Consider the following 24783-nt stretch of genomic DNA (forward strand, 5'->3'; position numbering starts at 1 on the left):
ACTTATAGAAGAATGGGTCAGGTCATCAGTATAGAGAACTAAGCACCATGGGAGAGCAGTGGGAAAAGACAATGGCCTGGATTGAGAACCCTCTCTGCTGCACACACCCCGCTCTCTGCCTGCACTCACAAGTGTCTCACAGAAGCTTTGCACCTCCCCTGCAGCAGCGACACCTCACTGCAGGAGGTTCCTGCATTCCCCAGGCTCAGTGATGGATGCTGAATTCCAGGCAAGTTTGGGTAGGGCAGGAGAGGGAGACAGGAAGGTGGGCTCATGGGCCATGATGAGCAGCGTTCAGGCACCCCCAGCGGTGGGCATTCCCCATGTGCCACGCTGAGGCATATTCCCATGAGGGAAAGTTCTCAGGTAGCCTCTGGTTTGTCCAGGGCCTGCAGCCACACTCCAGGAACACCTACTCCTCCTCCCCCTACAGACACCAACTGCTCCCCATTGCTGGGCTCCGTCCTGCTTGTAAGCATTTGTTAAAGCCCTGAACCATCACCTTGCTTCTTGCTGACTTCCCTCCACCCTCTCTCACCTCCCTACACACTGCTCATTGCCACCAGTAACTAACTGAAGAGTTAAGAAGCTCTCAAGGCTTTCCTCAGGGAGTGACCATGTTTCTCCATTCACCATTGATGGATGCATTGAGTGCCAGGGGTGAGGTTCCTGCAGAGGCAGATATGCCCCTGGGTAGAGCCCTGCTGCCGGGAGGGGTGTGCAGGGCAGAGCTGAGCACACAGCCCATGGCATGGGCTCTGGGAGCACGGAGAGGGAGCAGAGCTGGGCACAGAGCAGCAGCTCCTGGCAGGGACAGCTCCAGGCAGCAGAGACATGGGCAGGAAGTGGGGGGAAAGTGCAGCCCAGCCCTGGGGAGGGTGCGTTCAGGCAGCTCTCTTGGGGTCTGGCACTGGAGGTGGCTGCTGGCTGTGCTCTGCTGCCCACAGCCCTTTGCTTCTCCCCATGAGAGCTCTGTGGACTGTCCTTTGAAACCGTTCTCCCCTGCTTTCAGCACAGGACAGGTGTTTGTGGGGGTTCTTAAGATCAATTTGTGTGTGAAGGCATCATACACATGTGTTGTAAGCAGAGGGCAAATGGGAAAGGACTGATGGACACTGCAGCCCTCCTCGCTCTACACTAAGCTACAAGGAGCTGGGCGCTTCTCCCTGTTTCAATATTGTTCTCATTTTCTGTCATACAAAGAATGTTTTATAGCCTCCTCCCCCCCCTAAAAAAAAAACCAAAACAAAACACCTCAGCAGTGTTATGCCAGTAAATAAATAACACAGTCCAAATGACTCTAAGGCCATGCTGAGCCTCTCTTGTGCAGCCCAGACTCACTCGAGTCATGAGTGCAAGTAGTGAACTTTACAATGAAGTTGGATTTCATCTGTCATCCCTTGTGAACATCAGAGTTGGACAAAGCACTGCTTCAGAGCAAAGCTGACTCCCATCCAACCTGGCCTTGAACACTGCCAGGGATGGGGCAGACACAGCTTCTCTGGGCACCCTGTGCCAGTGTCCCACCACTCTCAAAGGGAACAACTTCATCTGAATGTCCAAGCTGAATCTCACTTTTTTCAGCTTAAAGCCATTCCCCCTTGTCCTGTCACTGCACAGCCTCATAAAAAGCCCCTCTCCAGATTCTTTGTAGGCCCTGCTTAGAGACGGGAAGATTGCTAAGATGTCTCCCTGGAACCTTCTCTTCTCCAGGCTGAAGACCAACATCTCTCAGCCTGTTTCCGTTGGAGATGTGCTCAAGCCCTTAGAGCATCTTTGTGACTCTTCATAAGCCCGTCATTGTAGGATCAGAAGTGAACAGAGGTTGGAAGGGACCCCAGGAGGTCTCAAGTTGAACCCACCAGGAACAGGGTCAGAGCAAGTGGTTCAAGGCTTGATTCAGGCTGAGTTGGAAATTCCCAAGGCCAGAAAATGTACAGCCTCTCTGGGTGACCTGATGCAGCACTTGCCTGAGCCGATGGGAACAAGGTTTCCTTCTGTCCGGGCTGAACCTCTCCTCTGTCACTGTCCCCCACTGCCTTTTGTCCTCCCACCAGGCACCATGGTGAGGAGCCTGGCTCTGTATTCTCCATGTCCTCCTTGCCGCTACAGGCAGCCAGTCCCCATCAGCCTTCCCTTCCTAAGATCTCAGGTCCCCATCAGCCTTCCCTTCTCCAGGCTGGACAAGCCCAGCTGCCCCAGCCTCTCTCCACAGGCACCATGATCCAGTCCCTGCCTGTCCTGAGGGCCTGTTGCTAAACCCCCTCCTGCTTGCCAATAGCATTCCTGAACTGGAGATCTGAAACCTGGATGGAGGATTCCAGATCATCCCTTCCCTTGTTCTCCTGCCGTGCTCCTGCTCATACAGCCCGTGATGCTGCTGTCCTCCCTTGCTGCCAGGGCACACGCTGCCTCCTGTCCAGCTCCTGCCCACCCAGACCTTTCCCATGGGCTGTTCTCAGCCAGGCAGCCCCAGCCTGTGCCATTGCAGGGCAGTTCCCTGCAGGGACCCCTGTGTCCCCAGCTCCCCTGCCCAGGACTCCCTGAGAGCTCTGCAGCCCCCCCATGCCATCCCATCTCCCCACTCCAGCACAACAGCCCCAGGCCTTGGGCTCCCAAGAGCTCTTCCTGCTGCAGGCACAGAGCAGCCATCCCAGAGCTGGAGCAGCCAGAAAGCTGCTTTCATTCCCCTTCATTCCTGCCATGTGAGAACATATCACAGAGAAGAAGTTGCTGCAGGATCATTTATTTCCCTTAAATACAGTCAGAGACCAGAGTGACACAAAGTCTGTGGGTCACACAACACGAGTGGCAACTTAATTAGGAGGAGATGAAAACTGACATTTCTATGAAGACAACATCATCACAAATTGAAATAGGAAAACAAATGTAAAGCAGGAAAGACAGACATGGCCTGTCATGACCTACACTGGAAGCCCTTTCAAGGCTAAAGCAAGCAGCGTATATCTGCTGAAACACATCTGGTCACCAGCTTCCTCACAGCATCCTTGAGCTCCTGGTTCCTCAGGCTGTAGATGAGGGGGTTCACTGCTGGAGGCACCACCGAGTACAGCACTGACACCACCAGATCCAGGGATGGGGAGGAGATGGAGGGGGGCTTCAGGCAGGCAAATGTGCCAGTGCTGAGAAGCAGGGAAAGCACGGCCAGGTGAGCGAGGCACGTGGAAAAGGCTTTGTGGCGTCCCTGCTCAGAGGGCATCCTCAGCACGGCCCTGAAGATCTGCACATAGGACCCCACAATGAAAACAAAACAGACAACAGCAATCAGGGAGGCAACCACAAGAAGCCCAACTTCCCTGAGGTAGGAGCGTGAGCAGGAGAGCTTGAGGATCTGGGGGATTTCACAGAAGAACTGCTCCACAGCATTGCCTCGGCACAGGGGCAGTGAAAATGTATTGGCTGTGTGCAGAAGGGCACTGAGAAAGCCACTGCCCCAGGCAGCTGCTGCCATGTGGACGCAAGCTCTGCGGCCCAGGAGGGTCTCATAGTGCAGGGGTTTGTAGATGGCCACGTAGCGGTCGTAGGACATGGCAGTGAGGAGAAAATACTCTGCTGAAATGAATAACAGAAAGAAAAAGAGCTGTGCAACACAACCTGTGTAGGAGATGGCCCTGGTGTCCCAGAGGGAATTGGCCATGGATTTGGGGACAGTGGTGGAGATGCAGCCCAGGTCCAGCAGGGAGAGGTTGAGGAGGAAGAAGTACATGGGAGTGTGGAGGCGCTGGTCGCAGGCTGTGCTGGTGATGATGAGGCCGTTGCCCAGGAGCGCAGCCAGGGAGATGCCCAGGAAGAGCCAGAAGTGGCAGAGCTGCAGCTCCCGCGTGTGTGCGAATGGCAGGAGGAGGAACTGGGTGATGGAGCTGCCGTTGGACATCTGCTGCCTCTGGGCATGGGGCACCGTCAGAGGAGAAAAAGGCAGTGACAGGTTAGGACAGGAGGGATGTCAGATACAGAAGTTCAGTTTACACATTCACAACTGAGCACATTTTAGCAGTAGAGGAGAGGTTCAGCGTCGTCCCCAGTGATGTCATTACACTGCTGAGGCTTCTTCCTAGGTACAATCAGAAGAGAATTGCATCAGGCAAAAAGTCTCCGTTCTTTGCAGAGCCAAGAGAGCTGCAGTTTCCATCAGTCCTCTCCCACTTGCCCTGTGCTCAAGCTTGCACTGCCTGTAAGGTGCCTTCACACACAAATTGATCTTAAGAACTCCCACAAACATGTGTCCTGTGCTGAGATCAGGGGAGAAGGGTTTCAAAGGACAGTCCACAGAGCTCTCACGCTGAGAAGCAAAGGTCTGTGGGCAGCAGAGTACGGCCAGCAGCCACCTCCAGTGCCAGACCCCAAGAGACCTGCCTGAACGCACCCTCCCCAGGGCTGGGCTGCACTTTCCCCCCACTCCCTGCCCATCCATATCTCTGCTGCCTGGAGCTGTCCCTGCCAGGAGCTGCTGCTCTGTGCCCACCTCTGCTCCCTCTCAGTGCTCCCAGAGCCCATGCCATGGGCTGTGTGCTCAGCTCTGCCCTGCACACCCCTGCCTGTGCAGGGGCTCAGGAGCAGCTCACACAATCCCTCACAAGACTCTCGGTGCCTCCCCCAAAGCAGAGAAGTAAATTCCCAGCTCCCACTGCCCAACCTGCCCACCAAGAGGGAAAACCATCAAAGCTCAGCATCCTTCCCTATCAGGTAAATGATGCCTCAGTGTCTTTCAGAGGGACCCTCTGAAGAAGTGCTCAGAGTGACGGCAGATTGGAGCAGCGTCACCCACCCAGCACTTCCCTTCCCCGTCAGGGGTTTCTCCTTTCCCCACAGCTCCCCCCGAGCTCTATGGGGAGCTCCCGGGCAGGCCGAGTGCTGACCCTGGCAGGCAGCAGAGTCTCTGCCCCTGCACAAAGCCTTTGGGCTGCAGGGACCCTGCTGCAAGGGCAGCGCTGGGCACCCCTGGCTGCACACCCACATTCACACCCTGCAGCCAGCCCCGGGACATGGGACCTGCCTTGTCCTGTCCCTGTATGGTGCAGGGGGAAGCCCTGCTCTGCAGCACATCCTCCTCCTTATCTACACAGAGAGAGACTGCAGCTGCATTGCCCTGCACCCAGTGCCTTACCACAAACAGGGCTGGGAAGGTTTCTCCTTCAGAAGGTTCCTCCTCCTCCTCCTCAGCATCCTCCACTGCCAAGTGCCTTTAAGCTCCCTGTGTCTCACAGGTCTCCCCTCGGTCCCAGCTTAGCAGCAGAGGCCCAGCCCAATGTGTCTCTGCCTCTGCCCCACTGGGCTCCTTCCAGGGCTCCCTGGGGCTCCAGGGAAACACCATACGAAACAGCCTGAAGCAAGCACTGATCTTCCCTCCCTCAGCTGGGAGGCACACTGCCTTCCTGCAGTGCCAGTTCTCTGATGATACAAAGATTTAAGGCTAAAAATCTTCATTTCTTACAATCAATCAACTAATTTGAAAATGGCCCTTTGAGAACATCAAATCCAACCATTAACTTATCTCTGGGAAGTCCACACACTGAGCATGAGAACACCTCTGGTAGGATACCCCAGCAACTGAGGCTTTAAAGCTGAATTTTACATCCTACCTTAATTTCACTAATTTATATCCTATTCTGTTTGTTGTTAAACATTCTGCTATACATTAGAGCATAGAAATCAGCTGAACAAGTTATGTTGATGCAGAAACTTGTCCATGTATATAATCGTACTTAAACCCATTTAAGAAATTCTTAACAACTGAGTAAAGCAACCAAACATTGCCCTCAATTTATAACTGGAATTCATTACTACTAATATGTTTGTTGGCACAGCGGCAAGAAGCGAGCACACCTCTCTGACGACCCTAGAACTTTTAGTCCCAAGAGAGAGATCCTTTGAGCTCTAACCCCTAACCCTAACCCTAACCCTCTCCTGGACCGCAGTGTGCTGTGGGCAGCATCTCCCTCATAGTGAGACATCTCTGAGAGCCCCCTAAACTCTCCAGTTTAGCTAATAGGGGGACCATCTAGCTGGGCTGATCCTGCTGCTCACTGACACTCAGCCCTTCGCCCGCTGAGGAGTGCTTCCAGAGCTGCTGTGAGTATTGTGCTCTGCTTTTACTTTTCACTGCACCAAGGGCAGCTTCAGCATAGGGATGCATCTAGATCTGTGCACAGCCATCTAGCTCCATCTCAGTGGGTTGTGTCAGGTTGGATATTTAATTGCAAGTGCGTGTATATTAGCTTCAGTGATCAAGTGCTGTTAGAAATCCTGTGATTGAGTTTACAAATGCAAACTGCTGCTAGCTGGTATTTGTGATCCTTTACATGAATACCAGGCCTGAGACTAAGATGGAATCCAGCTGCACGCAGACTGCTCTCGGAGAGGGAGCTTAGAAAGCAAAGAGATCCAGTCTGAACCTCGTGACTCAACAAGAGGGTCTCCCTTATTCCTTTCTGTTTGCAGTTTCTATACACATGATTTCAGTTCAATGCTGTGTAAATCACTTGAATCCAGTCCTGGATAAATCCTTGCCAGGTCTGACACAATCTCTTTTTGTAGATGGTGGAGTGGGGCCTCGCCACCAAATCCTGAGGAATCCTGCTTCTAGAAATTCACATTAAAATCACTTCTGCTGGTATCTGTGGAAGTGATTCTTTCAGCAATCCTAAACAGTTTCAGAACAGGCATGGGGGACTTCTCTGGGAAACACGTTCCAGTGTCTCACCACCCTCACCGGAAAGAATTTCTTCAGAGAACACAGTTTCTGTTTCACTGCAGAGAAAGGAGGCAGGAGAGAAGGGGTGGGGAGGACACACCCCAGCCCCAACTCCGCACAGGGCAGCGAGGGGTGCTGCTCTTCACTACAGCACAGCTGGGCTGAACTGAGTCAGTGCTTACACAGAAACCTGTCCTTGTCCCTGATGAAGCTCTACAGGCCACAGGCTTCTCCACAAGTACCAGCCCAGCTGTTTTTCTCGTCATGTCTTGCACAGAGTCACAAGCTGTGGCACAAGGGGAGGCCCTTGTTGCTGTTTCTCCTGGAACACAGGGAAGTAGAAAATGAAATACTTTTTTTAACAATGAAACCCATTCCAGTGACCATGGAAAATATGGAACAAGATGCTAAAGCCCTACAGGTTTTACCAGGAAGAGCTACAATTAGCTAAAAATTCCCTCCTGCGCTGTTTCCTTTCCCAGCCCATGGATACTTTCCTCAGTAAGTGGCAAGTGCCCATGACACAGCAAGAGATCTGTGTCAAGCAAGGCCAGGCAAGGCAAGGCAATGCAAGACAAAGGAAGGCAAAGCAAGGGAAGGCAATGCAAGGCTAGGGAAGGCAAGGCAAGGCAAGGCAAGAAATGGCAAGGCAAGACAAGGCAAGGCAACTCAAGGGAAGGCAACTCAAGGTAAGGTAAGGCAAGGCAAGGCAAGGCAAGGACAGGCAAGACCATGACAGGCCAGGCCAGGCCAGGCAAGGCAAGGAAATGCAAGGAAAGGCAAGGCAATGCAAGGCCAGGCAAGGCAATGCTAGGCAAGGCAAGGCATGTCCAGGCCAGGAAAGGCCAGGCAAGTCAAGGCAAGGCAAGGGAAGGACAGGCCAGGCCAAGCCAGGCAAGGCAAGGCATGGCAAGGCAAGGCAAGGCTAGGCAAGGCAAGGCAAGGCATGGCAAGGGAAGGGAAGGGAAGACATGGCAAGACAAGTCAAGGCAAGGAAAGGCAAGGCATGGCAAAGGAAGGAATAGCATGGCGAGGCGATGCGAGGCAATGGAAGGTAAGGCATGGCAAGGCAAGGGAAAGAAATTCATGGTGAGCTGAGGTGAGGCGAGGCAAAGCCAGGGCAACAGAAATAAAGACATAGTGAGGGAAGGCAAGGGAAGACAAGGCAAGGGAAGGCAAGGCAAGGGAAGGCAAGGGAAGGCAAGGCAAGGCAAAGCAAGGCAAGGCAAGGCAAGGCGAGGCAAGGAAAAGAGAGGGAAGGAGAGGGAAGGGAAGGAGAGGGAAGGGAAGGGAAGGGAAGGGAAGGGAAGGGAAGGGAAGGGAAGGGAAGGGAAGGGAAGGGAAGGGAAGGAAAGGAAAGGAAAGGAAAGGAAAGGAAAGGAAAGGAAAGGAAAGGAAAGGAAAGGAAAGGAAAGGAAAGGAAAGGAAAGGAAAGGAAAGGAAAGGAAAGGAAAGGAAAGGAAAGGAAAGGAAAGGAAAGGAAAGGAAAGGAAAGGAAAGGAAAGGAAAGGAAAGGAAAGGAAAGGAAAGGAAAGGAAAGGCATGATGAGGCAAAGGGAGGCAAGGCAATGCAAGGCAAGGCAAGGGAAGGCAAGGCAAGGCCATTAAAGGTCAGGAAAGGCGAGAAGAGGTAAGGTGAGGCGAGGCAAGGCAAGGGAAGGAAAGAAAAGGCAAGGCAAGGCATGGCAATGGAAGGCAAGGCAAGGGAAGGCAAGGCAAGGCAAGGCAAGGTAAGGCAGTGCAAGGCAAGGCAAGGCAAGGCAATGCCAGGCAAGGCCAGGCATGGTAAGGCAAGGTAAGGCAAGGCAAGGCAAAGCAAGGCAAGTCAAGGCCAGGCCAGCCCAGGAAGGGCAAGGCAAGGCAAGAAAAGCCCTGCAAGGCCAGGACAGACCACATCAAGCAGGGCAAGGTCAGGCTAGGCCAGGACAGTCAAGCAACGGAAGGTATGGCAAGGCAATTCAATGCAAGGCAAAGAAAGGCCAGGCCAAGCCATGCCAGGAAAGGCTAGGCAAGTTAGGTCAATGCAAGGCAAGACCAGGCAAGGCCAGGCTAGGCTAGTCCAGGCCAGGCAACACATGTTGGCACACACACAGTGTGTGTTTTACCCACCACCATGTTGTCTGATCTCAAAAGTTAAGCAGAGTCAGGTTTGGGTCTTGCTTTGCCTTTTCTTTCCTTCCCTTCCCTTGCCTCTCCTTGCCTCACCTCTCCTCGCCTTTCCTGGCCTTTAATGGCCTTGCCTTACCTTGCCTTGCCTTGCATTGCCTTGCCTCACCTCGCCTTGCCTTGCCTTGCCTTGCATTGCCTTGCCTCACCTCGCCTTGCCTTGCCTTGCCACCCCTCGCCTCACCTTGCCTTGCCTCCCCTCGCCTCACCTTGCCTTCCCTTTCCTTGCCTCGCCTTTCCTTTCCTTGCCTTTTCTTTCCTTGCCTTTCCTTGCCTTGCCTCGCCTTGCCTCACCTCACTCTGTCTTTATTTCTGTTGCCCTGCCTTGCCTCGCCTCACCTCGCCTCACCATGAATTTCCTTCCCTTGCCTTGCCATGCAATGCCTTGCATTGTCTCGCTTCACCTCACTCTGTCTTTATTTCTGTTGCCCTGCCTTGCCTTGCCTCACCTCGACTCACCATGAATTTCTTTCCCTTGCCTTGCCATGCCTTGCCTTGCATTGCCTTGCCTTGTGTAGCCTCGCCTCTCCTCACCTTGCCATGACTTTCCTTCCCTTGCCATGTTTTGCCTTGCCTTGCCTTCCATTGCCTCGCATCGCCTTGCCATGCCATTCCTTCCTTTGCCATGCCTTGCCTTTCCTTGCCTTGACTTGTCTTGCCGTGTCTTCCCTTCCCTTGCCATGCCTTGCCTTGCCTTGCCTAGCCTTGCCTTGCCTTGCCTTGCCTAGCCTTGCCTTGCCTTGCCTGGCATGGCCTGGCCTGTCCTTCCCTTGCCTTGCCTTGACTTGCCTGGCCTTTCCCGGCCTAGCCTGGCCTGGACATGCTTTGCCTTGCCTGGCCTTGCATTGCCTTGCCTTTCCTTGCCTTGCCTTGCCTTGCCTTTCCTTGCCTTGCCTTGCCTTGCCTTGCCTTGCCTTGCCTTGCCTTGCCTGGCCTGGCCTGGCCTGGCCTGGGCTGGCCTGGCCTGGCCTGGCCTTGCCTTGCCTGGCCTGGCCTAGCCTGGCCTGGCCTGGCCTGGACATGCTTTGCCTTGCCTAGCATTGCCTTGCCTGGCCTTCCATTGCCTTGCCTTTCCTTTCCTTTCCTTGCCTTGCCTGGCCTGGACATGCCTTGCCTTGCCATTTCTTGCCTTGCCTTGCCTTGCCTTTCCTTTCCTTCCCTTTCCTTTCCTTCCCTTGCCTTGCCTCGCCTCACTATGTCTTTATTTCTGTTGCCCTGCCTTTGCCTCGCCTCACCTCAACTCACCATGAATTTCCTTCCCTTGACTTGCCATGCCTTGCCTTCCATTGCCTCAGCTTGCATCTCCACGCCTCTCCTCACCTCGCCATGACTTTCCTTCTCTTGCCATGTTTTGCCTTGCCTTGCCTTCCATTGCCTTGCATCGCCTTGCCATGCTATTCCTTCCTTTGCCATGCCTTGCTTTACCTTGCCTTGACTTGTCTTGCCGTTTCTTCCATTCCCTTGCTATGCCTTGCCTTGTTTGCCTAGCCTTGCCTTGCCTTGCCTTGCCTGGCCTGTCCTGTCCTTCCCTTGCCTTGCCTTGACTTGCCTGGCCTTTCCTGGCCTAGCCTGGCCTGGACATGCCTTGCCTTGCCTAGCATTGCCTTGCCTGGCCTTGCATTGCCTTGCCTTTCCTTGCATTTCCTTGCCTTGCCTGGCCTGGCCTGTCCTGTCATGGCCTTGCCTTGCCTTGCCTTGCCTTACGTTGAGTCGCCTTGCCTTGCCATGAGTTGCCTTGCCTTGCCATTTCTTGCCTTGCGTTGCCTTGCCTTCCCTAGCCTTGCATTGCCTTCCCTTGCTGATGGAGCAGGAAGAGCTCTTGGGGAGCCCAGGGGCCGGGGCTGTTGTGCTGGTGTGGGGAGATGGGAAGGCATGGGGGGGCTGCAGAGCTCTCAGGGTGTCCTGGGCAGCGGAGCAGGGGACACAGGGGTCCCTGCAGGGGACTGCCCTGCAATGGCACAGGCTGGGGCTGCCTGGCTGAGAACAGCCCATGGGAAAGGTTTGGGTGGGCAGGAGCTGGACAGGAGGCAGCGTGTGCCCTGGCAGCAAGGGAGGACAGCAGCATGGTGGGCTGTATGAGCTGGAGCATGGCAGGAGAACAAGGGAAGGGATGATCTGGAATCCTCCATCCAGGCTTCACATCCCCAGTTCAGGAGTGGGTTTAGTAATGAGCCCTCAGATCAGGAGATACTGGAGCATGGTGCCTGTGGGGAGAGTCTGGGGTGCTGGGCTTCTCCAGCCTGGAGAAGGGAAGGCTCATGGAGACCTGAGATCTTGAGAAGGAAGGCTGTTGGGGACTGGCTGCCTGTAGCGGCAAGGAGGACATGGAGAATACAGAGCCAGGCTCCTCACCATGGTGCCTGGTGGGAGGACAAAAGGCAGTGGGGGACAGTGACAGAGGAGAGGTTCAGCCCGGACAGAAGGAAACCTTGTTCCCATTGGCTCAGGCAAGTGCTGCATCAGGTCACCCAGAGAGGCTGTGCAGTCTCTGGCCTTGGGGATTTCAGCTTACACTGAATCAAGCCTGGAACCACTTGCTCTGACTCTGGTCCTGACAGCTTAGACTTGAGACCTCCTGGAGTCCCTTCCAACCTCTCTTCTCTTATGATCCTTCAATGATGGGCTTATGAATTATCACAAAGATGCCCTGAGGGCTGGAGCATGTCTCCCATGATGACAGGCTTAGAGATGTTGGTCTTCAGCCTGGAGAAGAGAAGGTTCCAGGGAGACATCTTAGCAATCTTCCCATGTCTAAGCAGGGCCTACAAAGAATCTGGAGAGGGGCTTTTTATGAGACTGTGCAGTGACAGGACAAGGGGAAATGGCTTTAAGCTGAAAAAAAAAGGGAGATTTAGCTTGACATTAGGAGGAAGTTGTTCCCTTTGGGAGTGGTGGGACACTGGCACAGGGTGCCCAGAGAAGCTGTGGCTGCCCCATCCCTGGCAGTGTTCAAGGCAGGATTGGATGGGAGTCAGCTTTGCTCTGATGCAGTGATTTCTCGAGCTCTGATTTTCACAAGGGATGTCAGATGAAATCCAACTTGGTTGTAAAGTTTTCTACATGTACTCATGATTCAGATGCATGTGGGCTACACAACTGAAGCTCAGCATGGCCTTAGAATCATTTTGTCTGTGTTATTTATTTACTGGCATAATATTGCTGAGGTTGTTTTGGGGGGTATAAAACATTGTTTCTTTGAAAGAAAATCAGAAGAGTACTGAAACAGGGAGAAATTCTCAGCTCTTTGAAGCTTAGTGCAGAGCCAGGGGAGCTGCAGCATCCATCAGTCCTTTCCCATTTCCCCTGTGCTCAAACTTGCACTTCCTGTAAGATGCCTTCACACACAAACTGATCGTAAGAACCCCCACAAACATCTGTCCTCTGTGGAGAGCAGGGCAGCACGGTTTCAAAGGGCAGGTCACAGAGCTCTCATGGGCAGAAGCAGAGGACTCCATACAGCAGAGCATGGCCAGCAGCCACCTCCAGTGCCAGACCCCAAGAGAGCTGCCTGAACGTGCCCTTCCCAGGGCTGGGCTGCACTTTCCCCCCACTCCTTGCCCAGGCTATCTGAGAACTTTCCCTCATGGGAACATGCCTCTGTGTGGCACATGGGGAATGCCCACGGCTGGGGGTGCCTGAACGCTGCTCATCATGCCCCATGAGCCCACCTTCCTGTCTCCCTCTCCTGCACTACCCAAACTTGCCTGGAATGCAGGATCCATCCCTGAGCCTGGGGAATGCAGGAACCTCCTGCAGTGAGGTGTCATTGCTGCAGGGGAGGTGCAAAGCTTCTGTGAGACACTTGAGAGTGCGGGCAGAGAGTGGGGTGTGTGCAGCAGAGAGGGTGCTACAGGCAGGAAGCTGTCCCACATGAGGTGCCCTGACCCCAGAGCACGGGGTACCTTGCACCCAAGGACACCACCTTTCCTTTTGGCTCTTGCCAAGAAGTTCTCAATCCAGGCCATTGCCTTTTCCCACTGCTCCCCCATGTTGCTTAGTTCTCTATACTGATGACCTCACCCATTCTTCTGTAAGTCCCCTTTAGATCAGCTTGCTGAGCGATACTCACTCCACCTGCTGAATTGACACTGTAGTAGCAGCCTACAACTAGGTGAAATGTGGCTGCAGAGATGATGGAGGTTTTCTTGCTAGCAGAAAGAGAAGGAAACCTCTGCAAAGTGCAGCCTGGAAGGTTCAGACTCAAAGTTAGGAAAGAGAAATGTCTCTCAAAAGGTGGACTTGTGGTGCAAGAGGTCACCCAGACCCAGTCTGGCTCAGCCCATGGCTTTGTGTTTCAAGGAACAGACAGCCATGGGTGCAGAGATGGGACTGAAGGTACAGAAATGCCAGGTGAGAGCTAGGTGGGAAAGCAAGATGGGGGTCAACAGCCTGAAGGGAAAGAGGTGCAGGCATGGGCCAGTGAAGGACAGCCTGCAGCAGAGATGACAGGGTTCTGGCATGGCTGAAAGGCCCGAAAGAACAAAAGACCTCTGTGCCCTGGGCTATGGCAATTGCCTCTTTCATCAAGGCCTATGAGGAGAACTTCCATTCTCAGGATTTCAGGCTCTGCTTCTCCAAGGGCTGTGGTCAGGGCTTGGCCTTTCTGCATCATCAAACAAACCAAGGGTTTTCTCACCATCAGACACCTGCACTTTGCCTTTCTCTCCCTCTAATCACAGCCTCCAGTTACTTGCTTTAACAAGTCCCTGGGGAGGCTTTGTCAGCAGCAGCCCTCAGTGGGGCCCATTACTGCTGAAGGGACTTGGGGCTTTGTTTCTGAGTTGGACTTCTTGAGAGCTTTCCTCAGTCTCCTCTCAGCACCTGAGGTTCACGGACTCAGCCCAAATACACCATGGGACACATTAAACCCTGATGAGCCATGTCTCACCGTGTAGTTTTTGTCAAGTCTTCCAGATTGTCTTCCAGGGAACTGGGGAGTCTTCCGAGTGCAGGAAGATTACAAAGGGCATCTGATCGAAGTTATTTGAAAGGGTTATTTGAAAGGAAAATCTATGAAAGATGAGAGGAATGAAGGACGTGGTGTAACAGGCAGGACAATGGCAGTGCAGTTACAGGGGAAGATTGGCATGGTCTCCCTCAAGGCTGCTGTACCCAAGGGAAGCCATTGCAGCCTGGGTGGGTGGACAAGGAGGAGGGTGAAGCACTTGTGTCAGCAGAGCCCGCTCCAACAGTTGAGGAGCCACCAGGGACATCCTAGGCGCCAGGAGATGCAGGTGCCTCCTCCGGAGCTGTCACCTCCGCAGCCACCGCGACACCACAAGGAGCAGCATCAGCCAGGGCCCTTCTCCTGCCCCTGTACCCGCAGAGCCAGCAGTGCCACCATGAGTCAGGAATGTTGGGCGCTGGGCCCCCAGGTGAAGGCAGACCAGGTCGACAACAGCGCAGGGCTGAGGTGCCTCTAGCCTCTGACAGTGGCAGCAGGAGGCCAGAGAGACGCTGCTGCTGCAGTGCACGGCTCTGCGTGTGCAAGGTGATCTCAGAGAAAACTCCAGGAACAAACTCACCAACAAAGTTTTCAAGGTGACAAGCAGGTATTGTTTCTTGTGGCGCCAGGAGACCGCGGGGATAGCTCCTCCTAAGTGTTTCTCTCAATTGCCACACAAGCCGTCCTTTCATAGTCAGTGGGCATACGTACATATTCATAAGGCTACATATGGATTACATCATTTTCCAGAGATTTCCCCGCATGAGTACAGAATTGTGGTGGTGGTCTCTGAGGGTCGTTTATTTCTTCCAACAATCTTCATCACTTCTGGCCGCCCTTGATGGATCATAAAGAAGTCATAGGGGAGTCATAGAGAAGTGATAGAGGAGTCTTTGTATCATAGAGTCATAGAATCATAGAATCATAGAATAATTAGGTTGGAAAGGACCTGAAGATCATCTAGTTCCAATCCCCCTGCTGTGGGCAGGGATACCGTGTGCTAAACCATATCACACAAGGCCTCATCCAACCTGGTCTTGAACGCTGCCAGGGATGGAGCATTCACAGCCTCCCTGGGCAACCCATTCCGGTGCCTCACCACCCTAACAGGAAAGAATTTTCTTCTTATATCCAATCTAAACTTCCCCTATTTAAGTTTTAACCTGTTACCCCCTGTCATAGAGGAATCATGCAGGAATCATAGAGGAGTCATAGAAGAGTCAAAAACAGTCATACAGGAGTCATAAAGAAGTCATAGAGGAGTCATAAAGGAGTCATGGAGGAGTCATTGAGGGGTCATAGAGGTGTCATGGAGGAGTCATAGTGAAGTCATAGAGGAGTAATAGAGAAGTCATAATAGAGTCATAGTGGAGTCATATAGGAGACCAAGTGTCATAGATTCATAGAAGAGCCATAGAGGAGTCAGTGGAGTTATAGAGGAGTCATAGAGAAGTCATAGAGGAGCCATAGAGGAGTCACATAGAAGTCACAGTGGAGTCATGTAGGAGTCATGTAGGAGTCATAGAGGAGTAATAGTATCATAGAGCCAAAGAGGAGTCATAGTGGAGTCGTAGTGGAGTCATAGAAGAGACATAGTGGAGTCATAGAGGAGTAATAGAGAAGTCATTAAAGAGTCATAGTGGAGTCATATAGGAGACATAGTGTCATACATTCTTAGAGGTGTCATAGAAGAATCATAGTGGAATCATAGATCAGTCATAGAGGAGTCATATTGGAGTCATAGAGGAGTCATAGAGGAGTCACAGAGGAGTCATAGTATAGTCATGCAGGAGTCATAGAGGAGTCATAGAGGAGTCATAGATCCATAGAGGAGTCATAGAAGAGACATATAGTAATCACATTGGAGTCACAGAAGAGTTATAGTGGAGTCCTTGAGGAGTCATAGAGTCATAGAGGAGTCATACAGAAGTCATAGTGGAGTCATAGAGGTGTCTTAGAGGAGTCATAGTGTCATAGATTCATAGAGGAGCCATAGAGGAGTCATCGAGGACTCATACAGGAGTCACAGTGGAGACAAAGAAGAGTCATAGAGGAGTCATATTGGAATAATAGAGGAATTCTAGTGCCATAGATTCATAGAGCAGTCATAGAGGATTCATAGTGGAGTCATAAAGTCGTTATAGAAGAGTCATAGAGGCGTCAGAGACGCGTCATAGAGGAGTCATAGAGGAGTCATAGTAATAGTGGAGTCTTAGAGGAGCCTTAGAGGAGTCATAGTGTCATAGATTCATAGAGGAGTCATAGAGGAGTCTTAGAGGAGTCATAGATGAGTCATAGTAGAGTCATCTAGGAGTCATAGGGGAGTCTTAGAGGAATTGTAGGGGAGTGAGTCATGGAGAAGTTGGACATAGAAGAGTCTTACAGTCATAGAGGTGTCTTAGAGTCATAGTGGAGTCATAGAGGAATCAGAGGTGTCATAGGCGCATCATAGAGGAGTCATAGGGGCGTCATTGAGGAGTGTTAGAGGAGTCATAGAGGACTCCTTGAGGGGTCATAGAGGGGTCTTAGGGAACTCTTAGAAGGGTCATTGGCGAGTGTCCTGAGTTTAGCAGCAGCAGTCATTTTTCTCCTTCTTAGTAGCTGGTGCAGCGCGGTGGTTTTGACTTTCGGCCTGGGAACAGAGCTGATAACACCAATGTTTTTAGTTTCTGTGCAAATGTTTTGGTCTGACGAAGGACTTTCTGAGCCTCATGCTCTGTGAGGGAGGAGGGCAATCAGGGAGGAATCTGAGCCAGGACACCTGACACAAAGTGGCCAAAGAAGTATTCCAAGCCACATCATGTCATGCCCAGGATGTAACAGGGAGTTACCTGGCAGGGCTAGAGGACTGCCGGGTTGGACTAGGTATCGGTTGGTGCTTGGTCAGGCTGGGGGGGTGAGTTATCAGTCGGCTGGTGGTGAGATGTTGTATTCTCTTCCCTTGTTATTTCCTTTGTCATTATTATTATTGGTGGTAGCAGTAGTGATGTGTGTTAGACCTTAGTTACTAAACTGTTCTTATCTCAACCCATGGGAGTTGCATTCTTTTCGATTCTCCTCTCCCTCCCTCTGGGAGTAGGGAGCAGGAAAGAAGGGCAGGAGTGAGTGAATGAGTTGCCTGACTGGTTTTAAACCACAACAGTTGTTTTTGGCGCCTAACGTGGGGCGCAAGGGTTGAGATAAGGACAGATCTGACCGGATTAATAGTCACTCATCACAATGCCGATTTATTGGCTCTCAGAATTATTCCTCTTCATCTCACAGTTTCAGACTGTTGTACCTTACTTAGAGCCAGTATTTGTGTCTTAGTGTTTATCAAGTGTGGGGTTTGGGCTAAGGTTCTTGTCTGACTGTGCTTTATGGCAATAACTTGTAATATGGGCGGGCTCCAGCAGCAGGGTGGGACGGACGTGGCCGTGGACTTGTACCTTTACCTGTACGCTGCTCTTCCCCGTCCTGGCCCTCGTCCTCGCCTCCATCTTCGAGAGGCTGTGGGGAGCCAAGGGGGAGTGGCCCAGTTAGCCGGCAGCTGCCAAACTGGCCCGGGAGAGGGGCCCTGCGGACCAAGCAGTGGTGGGAGCGGGGCTGGAGGCCGGCAGGCAGCAGCTGCTGGTTTGGGATGTCAGGGCTGTCAAGGGGCAGAAGGAGGTGGCTGCATAGCAGCTGGAGAAGGAGGTGGAGAAATGTAGAATCTGAGCACGACGTGAATGGTATGCAATAAGGGCTGGATACTGGTTTAGCAGTAGCAGTCATATTTCTCCTTCTTAGTAGGCGGTTCAGCGTTGTGTTTTGACTTTCGGCCTGGGAACAGAGATGATAACACCAATGTTTTTAGTTTTTGCAAAGTCATGTTTACTCTGACCAAGGACTTTGTGAGCCTCAGGCTCTGCCAGGGAGGAGGGGAAGCCATGAGGAAGCAGAGACAGGACACCTGACCCAAACTGACCAAAGAGGTATTCCATACCTGTTATACCTGAGTTACTAAACTGTTCTTATCTCAGCCCATGGGAGTTGCATTCTTTTCGGTTCTCCTCTCCGTCCCTCTGGGAGTAGGGGGAGGGCAAGAAAGGGGGGAGTGAGTGAACGAGCTGCCTGACTGGTTTTAAATCACGACACTTGCCTTGCCTAGACTTGCCTGACTTGGCCTGGCCTGGCCTTGCTTTGACGTGCCTTACTTTCATTGCCTTGCCTTGTAATGCCTTGCCTTGTATTGCCTTGCTGTCCATTGCCTGGACTTGCCTGGCCTTGCCTTGCCTGGCCTTGACTTGTCTTGTCTGGCCTTGCCTGGCATTGCCTTGCCTTGCCTGGCCTTGCCTTGCTTTGCCATGCCTTGCATTGCCTTGCCTTGCCTGGCCTGGACTCCCCTAGCCTGGCCTTGCCTGGCCTTGCCTTGTCTTTCCTTGCCTCTCATTGCGTGGTCTTGCCTTGCATTATCTTGCCTGGCCTTTCCTGGCATGGCTTGGCCTGCCCTTGCTTTGCCTTGAATTGAATTGCCTTGCCATACCTTGCATTGCCTTGACTGTCCTGGCCTCGCCTGGCCTTGCCCTGCTTGACGTGGCCTGTCCTGGCCTTGCAGGGCTTTCCTTGCCTTGCTTTGCCTTGACCTTCCTGGTCTGGCCTGACCTTGCCTTGCCTTGCCTTGCCTTACCATGCCTGGCCTTGCCTGGCATTGCCTTGCCTTGCCTTGCCTTGCCTTGTCTTGCCTCGCCTTGCCTTGCATCTCCTCGTCATGGCTTTCCTTCCCTTCCCTTGCCATGCCTTGCCTTGCCTTGCCTCTTCTTTCCTTCCCTTAAATTGACTTCCCTTGCCTTACCTTCCCTTGTCTTGCCATGCCTTGCTATGATTTTCCTTCCCTTGCCATTCCTTGTCTTGCTTTGCCTTGCTATGCCTTGCTTTGCTTTGTCTTGCCTGGCCTTCACTTACCTTGCCTTGCCTGGCCTTCCCTTGCCTTGCCATGCCTTGCCGTGCCTTTAATTCCCTTGACATGCCATGCCTTGCCTTCCCTTGTCTTACCTTGCCTTCCCTCGCCTTGCCATGTCTTGCAATGACTTTCCTTCCCTTGCCATGCCATGCCTTGCCTTCCCTTGCCTTGCATCACCTCGCCTCACCTGGCTTCACCAGGACTTTCCTTCCATTGCCATGCCTTGCCTTGCCTTCACATTGCCTTGCCTTGCCTAGCATCGCCATGCTTTTCCTTCCCTTGCTTTTTCTTGACTTGCCTCGCCTTGCCTCGATTTGCCTCGCCTTGACTCGCCTCGCCTTGTCTTGCCTCGCCTCGCCTCACCTCACTATGTCTTTATTTTTGTTGCCCTGCCTGGCCTCGCCTTGCCTCGACTCACCATGAATTTCCTTCCCTTGCCTTGCCATGCCTTGCCTTGCATTGCCTCGCCTCGCGTCGCCTCACCTCTCCTCACCTCGCGATGACTTTCCTTCCCTTGCCATGTTTTGCCTTGCTTTGCCTTCCATTGCCTCGCATCGCATTGTATCGCCTCGCCATGCCATTCTTTCCTTTGCCATGCCTGCCTTTCCTTGCCTTGACTTGTCTTGCCGTGTATTCCCTTGCCTTGCCATGCCTTGCCATGCCTTTCCTTCCCTTACCATGCTTTTCTTTCCCTTGCCATGCCTTGCCTTGCCTCACCTTGCCTGGTCTTGCCTGGCTTTGCCTTGCTTTGCCTGGCTTTGCCTTGCATTGCCTTGCCTGGCCTGGCCTGGCCTGTCATGGCCTTGCCTGTCCTTGCCCTGCCTTGCCTAACCTTGAGTTGCATTGCCTTGACTTGCCTTGCCTTACCTTCAGTTTCCTTGCCTTGTCTTGCCTTGCCATTTCTTGCCTTGCCTTGACTTGCCTTCCCTAGCCTTGCATCGCCTTCCCTTGCTTTGCCTTCCTTTGTCTTGCATTGCCTTGCCTTGCCTGGCCTTGCTTGACACAGATCTCTTGCTGTGTCATGTGCACTTGCCACTTACTGAGGAAAGTATCCATGGGCTGGGAAAGGAAACAGCGCAGGAGGGAATTTTTAGCTAATTGTTGTTCTTCCTGGTAAATCCTGTAGGGCTCTAGCATCTTGTTCCATATTTTCCGTGGTCACTGGAATGCGTTTCATTATTAAAAAAAGTATTTCATTTTCTACTTCCCTGTGTTCCAGGAGAAAGAGCAACAAGGGCCTCCCCTTGTGCCACAGCTTGTGACACTGTGCAAGACGTGACAAGAAAAACAGCTGGGCTGGTACTTGTGGAGAAGCCTGTGGCCTGTAGAGCTTCATCAGGGACAAGGACAGGTTTCTGTGTAAGCATTGACTCAGTTCAGCCCAGCTGTGCTGTAGTGAAGAGCAGCACCCCTCGCTGCCCTGTGCGGAGTCGGGGCTGGGGTGCGTGCTCCCCACCCCGTCTCTCCTGCCTCCTTTCTCTGCCGTGAAACAGAAACTCTGTTCTCTGAAGAAATTCTTTCTGGCGAGGGTGGTGAGACACTGGAATGTGTTTCCCAGAGAAGTCCCCCATGCCTCTTGTGAAACTGTTTAGGATTTAGGGAATGACTGATCAACCTGAAAGAGCTCCTGGTATGAGCAGGGAGTATCCAACTTTCCTGATCTCTGTGTGCTGCTCCCACCTTTGCCAGGCAACCAGAGCTCCTGGTGCAGCCAGGGAGCAGCCAGCATCCAACTCCTTGCACTGTGCAAAGGCTGGGGCCTAACAGGAACTCCTGGGGAAGCAGAGGGCTCCAGGAAATGGGGGGGAAGTGCATCAGCACATTCCACCCCGTAACTAAAGTCAGTCCATCTTTCTCAGAGTGGTGTGCTCACCTCTTGCCGCTGTGCCAACAAACAGAGTAGTGCTGAATTCCAGTTATAAATTGAGGGCGATGTTTGGTTGCTTTACCCATAGAGGTGTTGCTTTACTCATAGAGGTGTCATAGAGACGTCATAGAGTTGTTTAATTACAATTCTATATATGGACAGGTTTCTGCATCAACATAACTTCTGCAGCTGATTTCTATGCTCTAATGTATAGCAGAATGTTTAACAACAAACAGAATAGGATATAAATTAGTGAAATTAAGGTACGATGTAAAATTCAACTTTAAAGCTCCAGTTGCTGTTGCTGACCATCCAAACGGGGTATCCTACCAGAGATGTTCTCATGCTCAGTGTGTGGACTTCCCAGAGATAAGTTAATGGTTGGACTCGATGTTCTCAAAGGGCCATTTTCAAATTAGTTGATTGATTGTAAGAAACGAAGATATTTAGCCTTAAATCTTTGTATCATCAGAGAACTGGCACTGCAGGAAGGCAGTGTGCCTCCCAGCTGAGGGAGGGAAGATCAGTGCTTGCTACAGGCTGTTTCCCATGGTGTTTCCCTGGAGCCCCAGGGAGCCCTGGAAGGAGCCCAGTGGGGCAGAGGCAGAGCCACCTTGGGCTGGGCCTCTGCTGCTAAGCTGGGACCGAGGGGAGACCTGTGAGACACAGGGAGCTTAAAGGCACTTGGCAGTGGAGGATGCTGAGGAGGAGGAGGAGGAACCTTCTGAAGGAGAAACCTTCCCAGCCCTGTTTGTGGTAAGGCACTGGGTGCAGGGCAATGCAGCTGCAGTTTCTCTCTGTGTAGATAAGGAGGAGGATGTGATGCAGAGCAGGGCTTCCCCCTGCACCATGCGAGGGGCAGGACAAGGCAGGTCCCTTGTGCCGGGGCTGGCTGCAGGGTGTGAATGTGGGTGTGCAGGCAGGGGTGGCCAGCGCTGCCCTTGCAGCAGGGTCCCTGCAGCCCAAAGGCTGTGTGCAGGGGCAGGGACTCTGCTGCCTGCCAGGGTCAGCACTCAGCCTGCCCGGGAGCTCCCCATAGAGCTCGGGGGGAGCTGAGGGGAAAGGAGAAACCCCTGACAGGGAAGGGAAGTGCTGGGTGGGTGACGCTGCTCCAATCTGCCGTCACTCTGAGCACTTCTTCAGAGGGTCCTTCTGAAAGACACTGAGGCATCATTTACCTGATAGGGAAGGATGCTGAGCTTTGATGGTTTTCCCTCTTGGTGGGCAGGTTGGGCAGTGGGAGCTGGGAATTTACTTCTCTGCTTTGGGGGAGGCACCGAGAGTCTTGTGAGGGATTGTGTGAGCTGCTCCTGAGCCCCTGCACAGGCAGGGGTGTGCAGGGCAGAGCTGAGCACACAGCCCATGGCATGGGCTCTGGGAGCACTGAGAGGGAGCAGAGCTGGGCACAGAGCAGCAGCTCCTGGCAGGGACAGCTCCAGGCAGCAGAGACATGGATTGGCAGGGAGTGGGGGGAAAGTGCAGCCCAGCCCTGGGGAGGGTGCGTTCAGGCAGGTCTCTTGGGGTCTGGCACTGGAGGTGGCTGCTGGCCGTACTCTGCTGCCCACAGACCTTTGCTTCTCCCCGTGAGAGCTCTGTGGACTGTCCTTTGAAACCGTTCTCCCCTGGTCTCAGCACAGGACACATGTTTGTGGGAGTTCTTAAGATCAATTTGTGTGTGAAGGCACCTTACGTGCAGTGCAAGTTTGAGCACAGGGCAAGTGGGAGAGGACTGATGGACACTGCAGCTCTCTCGGTTCTGCAAAGAACTGAGACTTTTTGCCTGATGCAATGCTCTTCTGATTGTACCTAGGAAGAAGCCTCAGCAGTGTAATGACATCACTGGCGATGACACAGAACCTCTCCTCTCCTGCTAAAATGTGCTCAGTTGTGAATGTGTAAACTGAACTTCTGTATCTGACATCCCTCCTGTCCTAACCTGTCACTGCCTTTTTCTCCTCTGACGATGCCCCATGCCCAGAGGCAGCAGATGTCCAACGGCAGCTCCATCACCCAGTTCCTCCTCCTGCCATTCGCACACACGCGGGAGCTGCAGCTCTGCCACTTCTGGCTCTTCCTGGGCATCTCCCTGGCTGCGCTCCTGGGCAACGGCCTCATCATCACCAGCACAGCCTGCGACCAGCGCCTCCACACCCCCATGTACTTCTTCCTCCTCAACCTCTCCCTGCTGGACCTGGGCTGCATCTCCACCACTGTCCCCAAATCCATGGCCAATTCCCTCTGGGACACCAGGGCCATCTCCTACACAGGTTGTGTTGCACAGCTCTTTTTCTTTCTCTTATTCATTTCAGCAGAGTATTTTCTCCTCACTGTCATGTCCTACGACCGCTATGTGGCCATCTGCAAGCCCCTGCACTATGGGACCCTCCTGGGCAGCAGAGCTTGTGTCCACCTGACAGCAGCTGCGTGGGGCACTGGGTTTCTCAATGCCCTGGTGCACACAGCCAATACATTTTCACTGCCCCTCTGCCGAGGCAATGCTGTGGAGCAGTTCTTCTGTGAAATCCCCCACATCCTCAAGCTCTCCTGCTCACACTCCTACCTCAGGGAAGTTGGGCTTCTTGTGGTTGGTGTCCTGATTGCTGTTGGCTGTTTTGTTTTCATTGTGGGGTCCTATGTGCAGATCTTCAGGGCCGTGCTGAGGATCCCCTCTGAGCAGGGACGCCACAAAGCCTTTTCCACGTGCCTCCCTCACCTGGCGGTGCTTTCCCTCTTTGTCAACACTTCTGTCTTTGCCTACCTGAAACCCCCCTCCATCTCCTCCCCATCCCTGGATCTGGTGGTGTCAGTGCTGTACTCGGTGGTGCCTCCAGCAGTGAACCCTCTCATTTACAGCCTGAGGAACCAGGAGCTGAAGGATGCTGTGAGGAAGCTGGTGACCAGATGTGTTTCAGCAGATATACGCTGCTTGCTTTACCCTGGAAAGGGCTTCCAGTGTAGGTCATGACAGGCCATGTCTGTCTTTCCTGCTTTACATTTGTTTTCCTATTTCAATTTGTGATTATGTTGTCTTCATAGAAATGTCAGGTTTCATCTCCTAATTAAGTTGCCACTCGTGTTGTGTGGCCCACAGACTTTGTGTCACTCTGGTCTCTGATTGTATTTAAGGGAAATAAATGATCCTGCAGCAACTTCTCTGTGATATGTCCTCACATGTCAGGAATGAAGGGGAATGAAAGCAGCTTTCTGGCTGGTCCAGCTCTGGGATGGCTGCTTTGTGCCTGGAGCAGGAAGAGCTCTTGGGGAGCCCAAGGGCCGGGGCTGTTGTGCTGGTGTGGGGCGATGGGATGGCATGGGGGGGCTGCAGAGTTCTCAGGGTGTCCTGGGCAGGAGAGCAGGGGACACGGGGGGGGGGCTATAAAACATTCTTTGTATGACAGAAAATGAGAACAATATTGAAACAGGGAGAAGCGCCCAGCTCCTTGTAGCTTAGTGCAGAGCAAGGAGTGCTGCAGTGTCCATCAGTCCTTTCCCATTTGCCCTCTGCTTACACTTGTGTATGATTCCTTCACACACAAATTGATCTTAAGAACCCCCACAAACACCTGTCCTGTGCTGAAAGCAGGGGAGCACAGTTTCAAAGAGCAGATCACAGAGCTCTCATGGGGAGAAGCAAAGGGCTGTGTGCAGCAGATCATGGCCAGCAGTCACCTCCAGTGCCAGACCCCAAGAGACCTGCCTGAACGCACCCTCCCCAGGGCTGGGCTGCAATTTCCCCCCACTTCCTGCCCATGTCTCTGCTGCCTGGAGCTATCCCTGCCAGGAGCTGCTGCTCTGTGCCCAGCTCTGCTCCCTCTCCGTGCTCCCAGAGCCCATGCCATGGGCTGTGTGCTCAGCTCTGCCCTGCACACCCCTCCCGGCAGCACGGCTCTGCCCAGGGCCATCTCTGCCTCTGCAGGAACCTCACCCCTGGCACTCAATGCATCCATCAACGGTGAATGGAGAAACATGGTCAGCCCCTGAGGAAAGCCTTGAGAGCTTCTTTACTCTTCAGTTAGTTACTGGTGGCAATGAGCAGTGTGTAGGGAGGTGAGAGAGGGTGGAGGGAAGTCAGCAAGAAGCAAGGTGATGGTTCAGGGCTTTAACAAATGCTTACAAGCAGGACGGAGCCTAGCAATGGGGAGCAGTTGGTGTCTGTAGGTGGAGGAGGAGTA

At 53.0% G+C, this 24783-nt stretch overlaps 2 protein-coding genes across 2 annotated transcripts; one reads left to right on the plus strand and one right to left on the minus strand.

The window, feature by feature from the left end:
- Positions 1-2777: 2777 nt before the first annotated feature.
- Positions 2778-3910, minus strand: LOC133262214 (olfactory receptor 14J1-like). The gene has a single exon (XM_061441172.1). The coding sequence runs from the start codon at positions 3893-3895 to the stop codon at positions 2948-2950; it is 948 nt and encodes a 315-aa protein (XP_061297156.1). The 5' UTR covers positions 3896-3910; the 3' UTR covers positions 2778-2947.
- An 18503-nt stretch (positions 3911-22413) lies between these two features.
- On the plus strand, positions 22414-23576 carry LOC133262215 (olfactory receptor 14C36-like). The gene has a single exon (XM_061441173.1). The coding sequence runs from the start codon at positions 22575-22577 to the stop codon at positions 23574-23576; it is 1002 nt and encodes a 333-aa protein (XP_061297157.1). The 5' UTR covers positions 22414-22574.
- The last annotated feature ends 1207 nt before the right edge of the window (positions 23577-24783 follow it).

This window comes from Pezoporus flaviventris, unplaced genomic scaffold (genome assembly GCF_033815535.1).
Source record: "Pezoporus flaviventris isolate CSIRO_AGI_PZ_B2104156 unplaced genomic scaffold, CSIRO_AGI_Pfla_v1 ptg000198l, whole genome shotgun sequence".
NCBI classification, from domain to species: domain Eukaryota; kingdom Metazoa; phylum Chordata; class Aves; order Psittaciformes; family Psittacidae; genus Pezoporus; species Pezoporus flaviventris.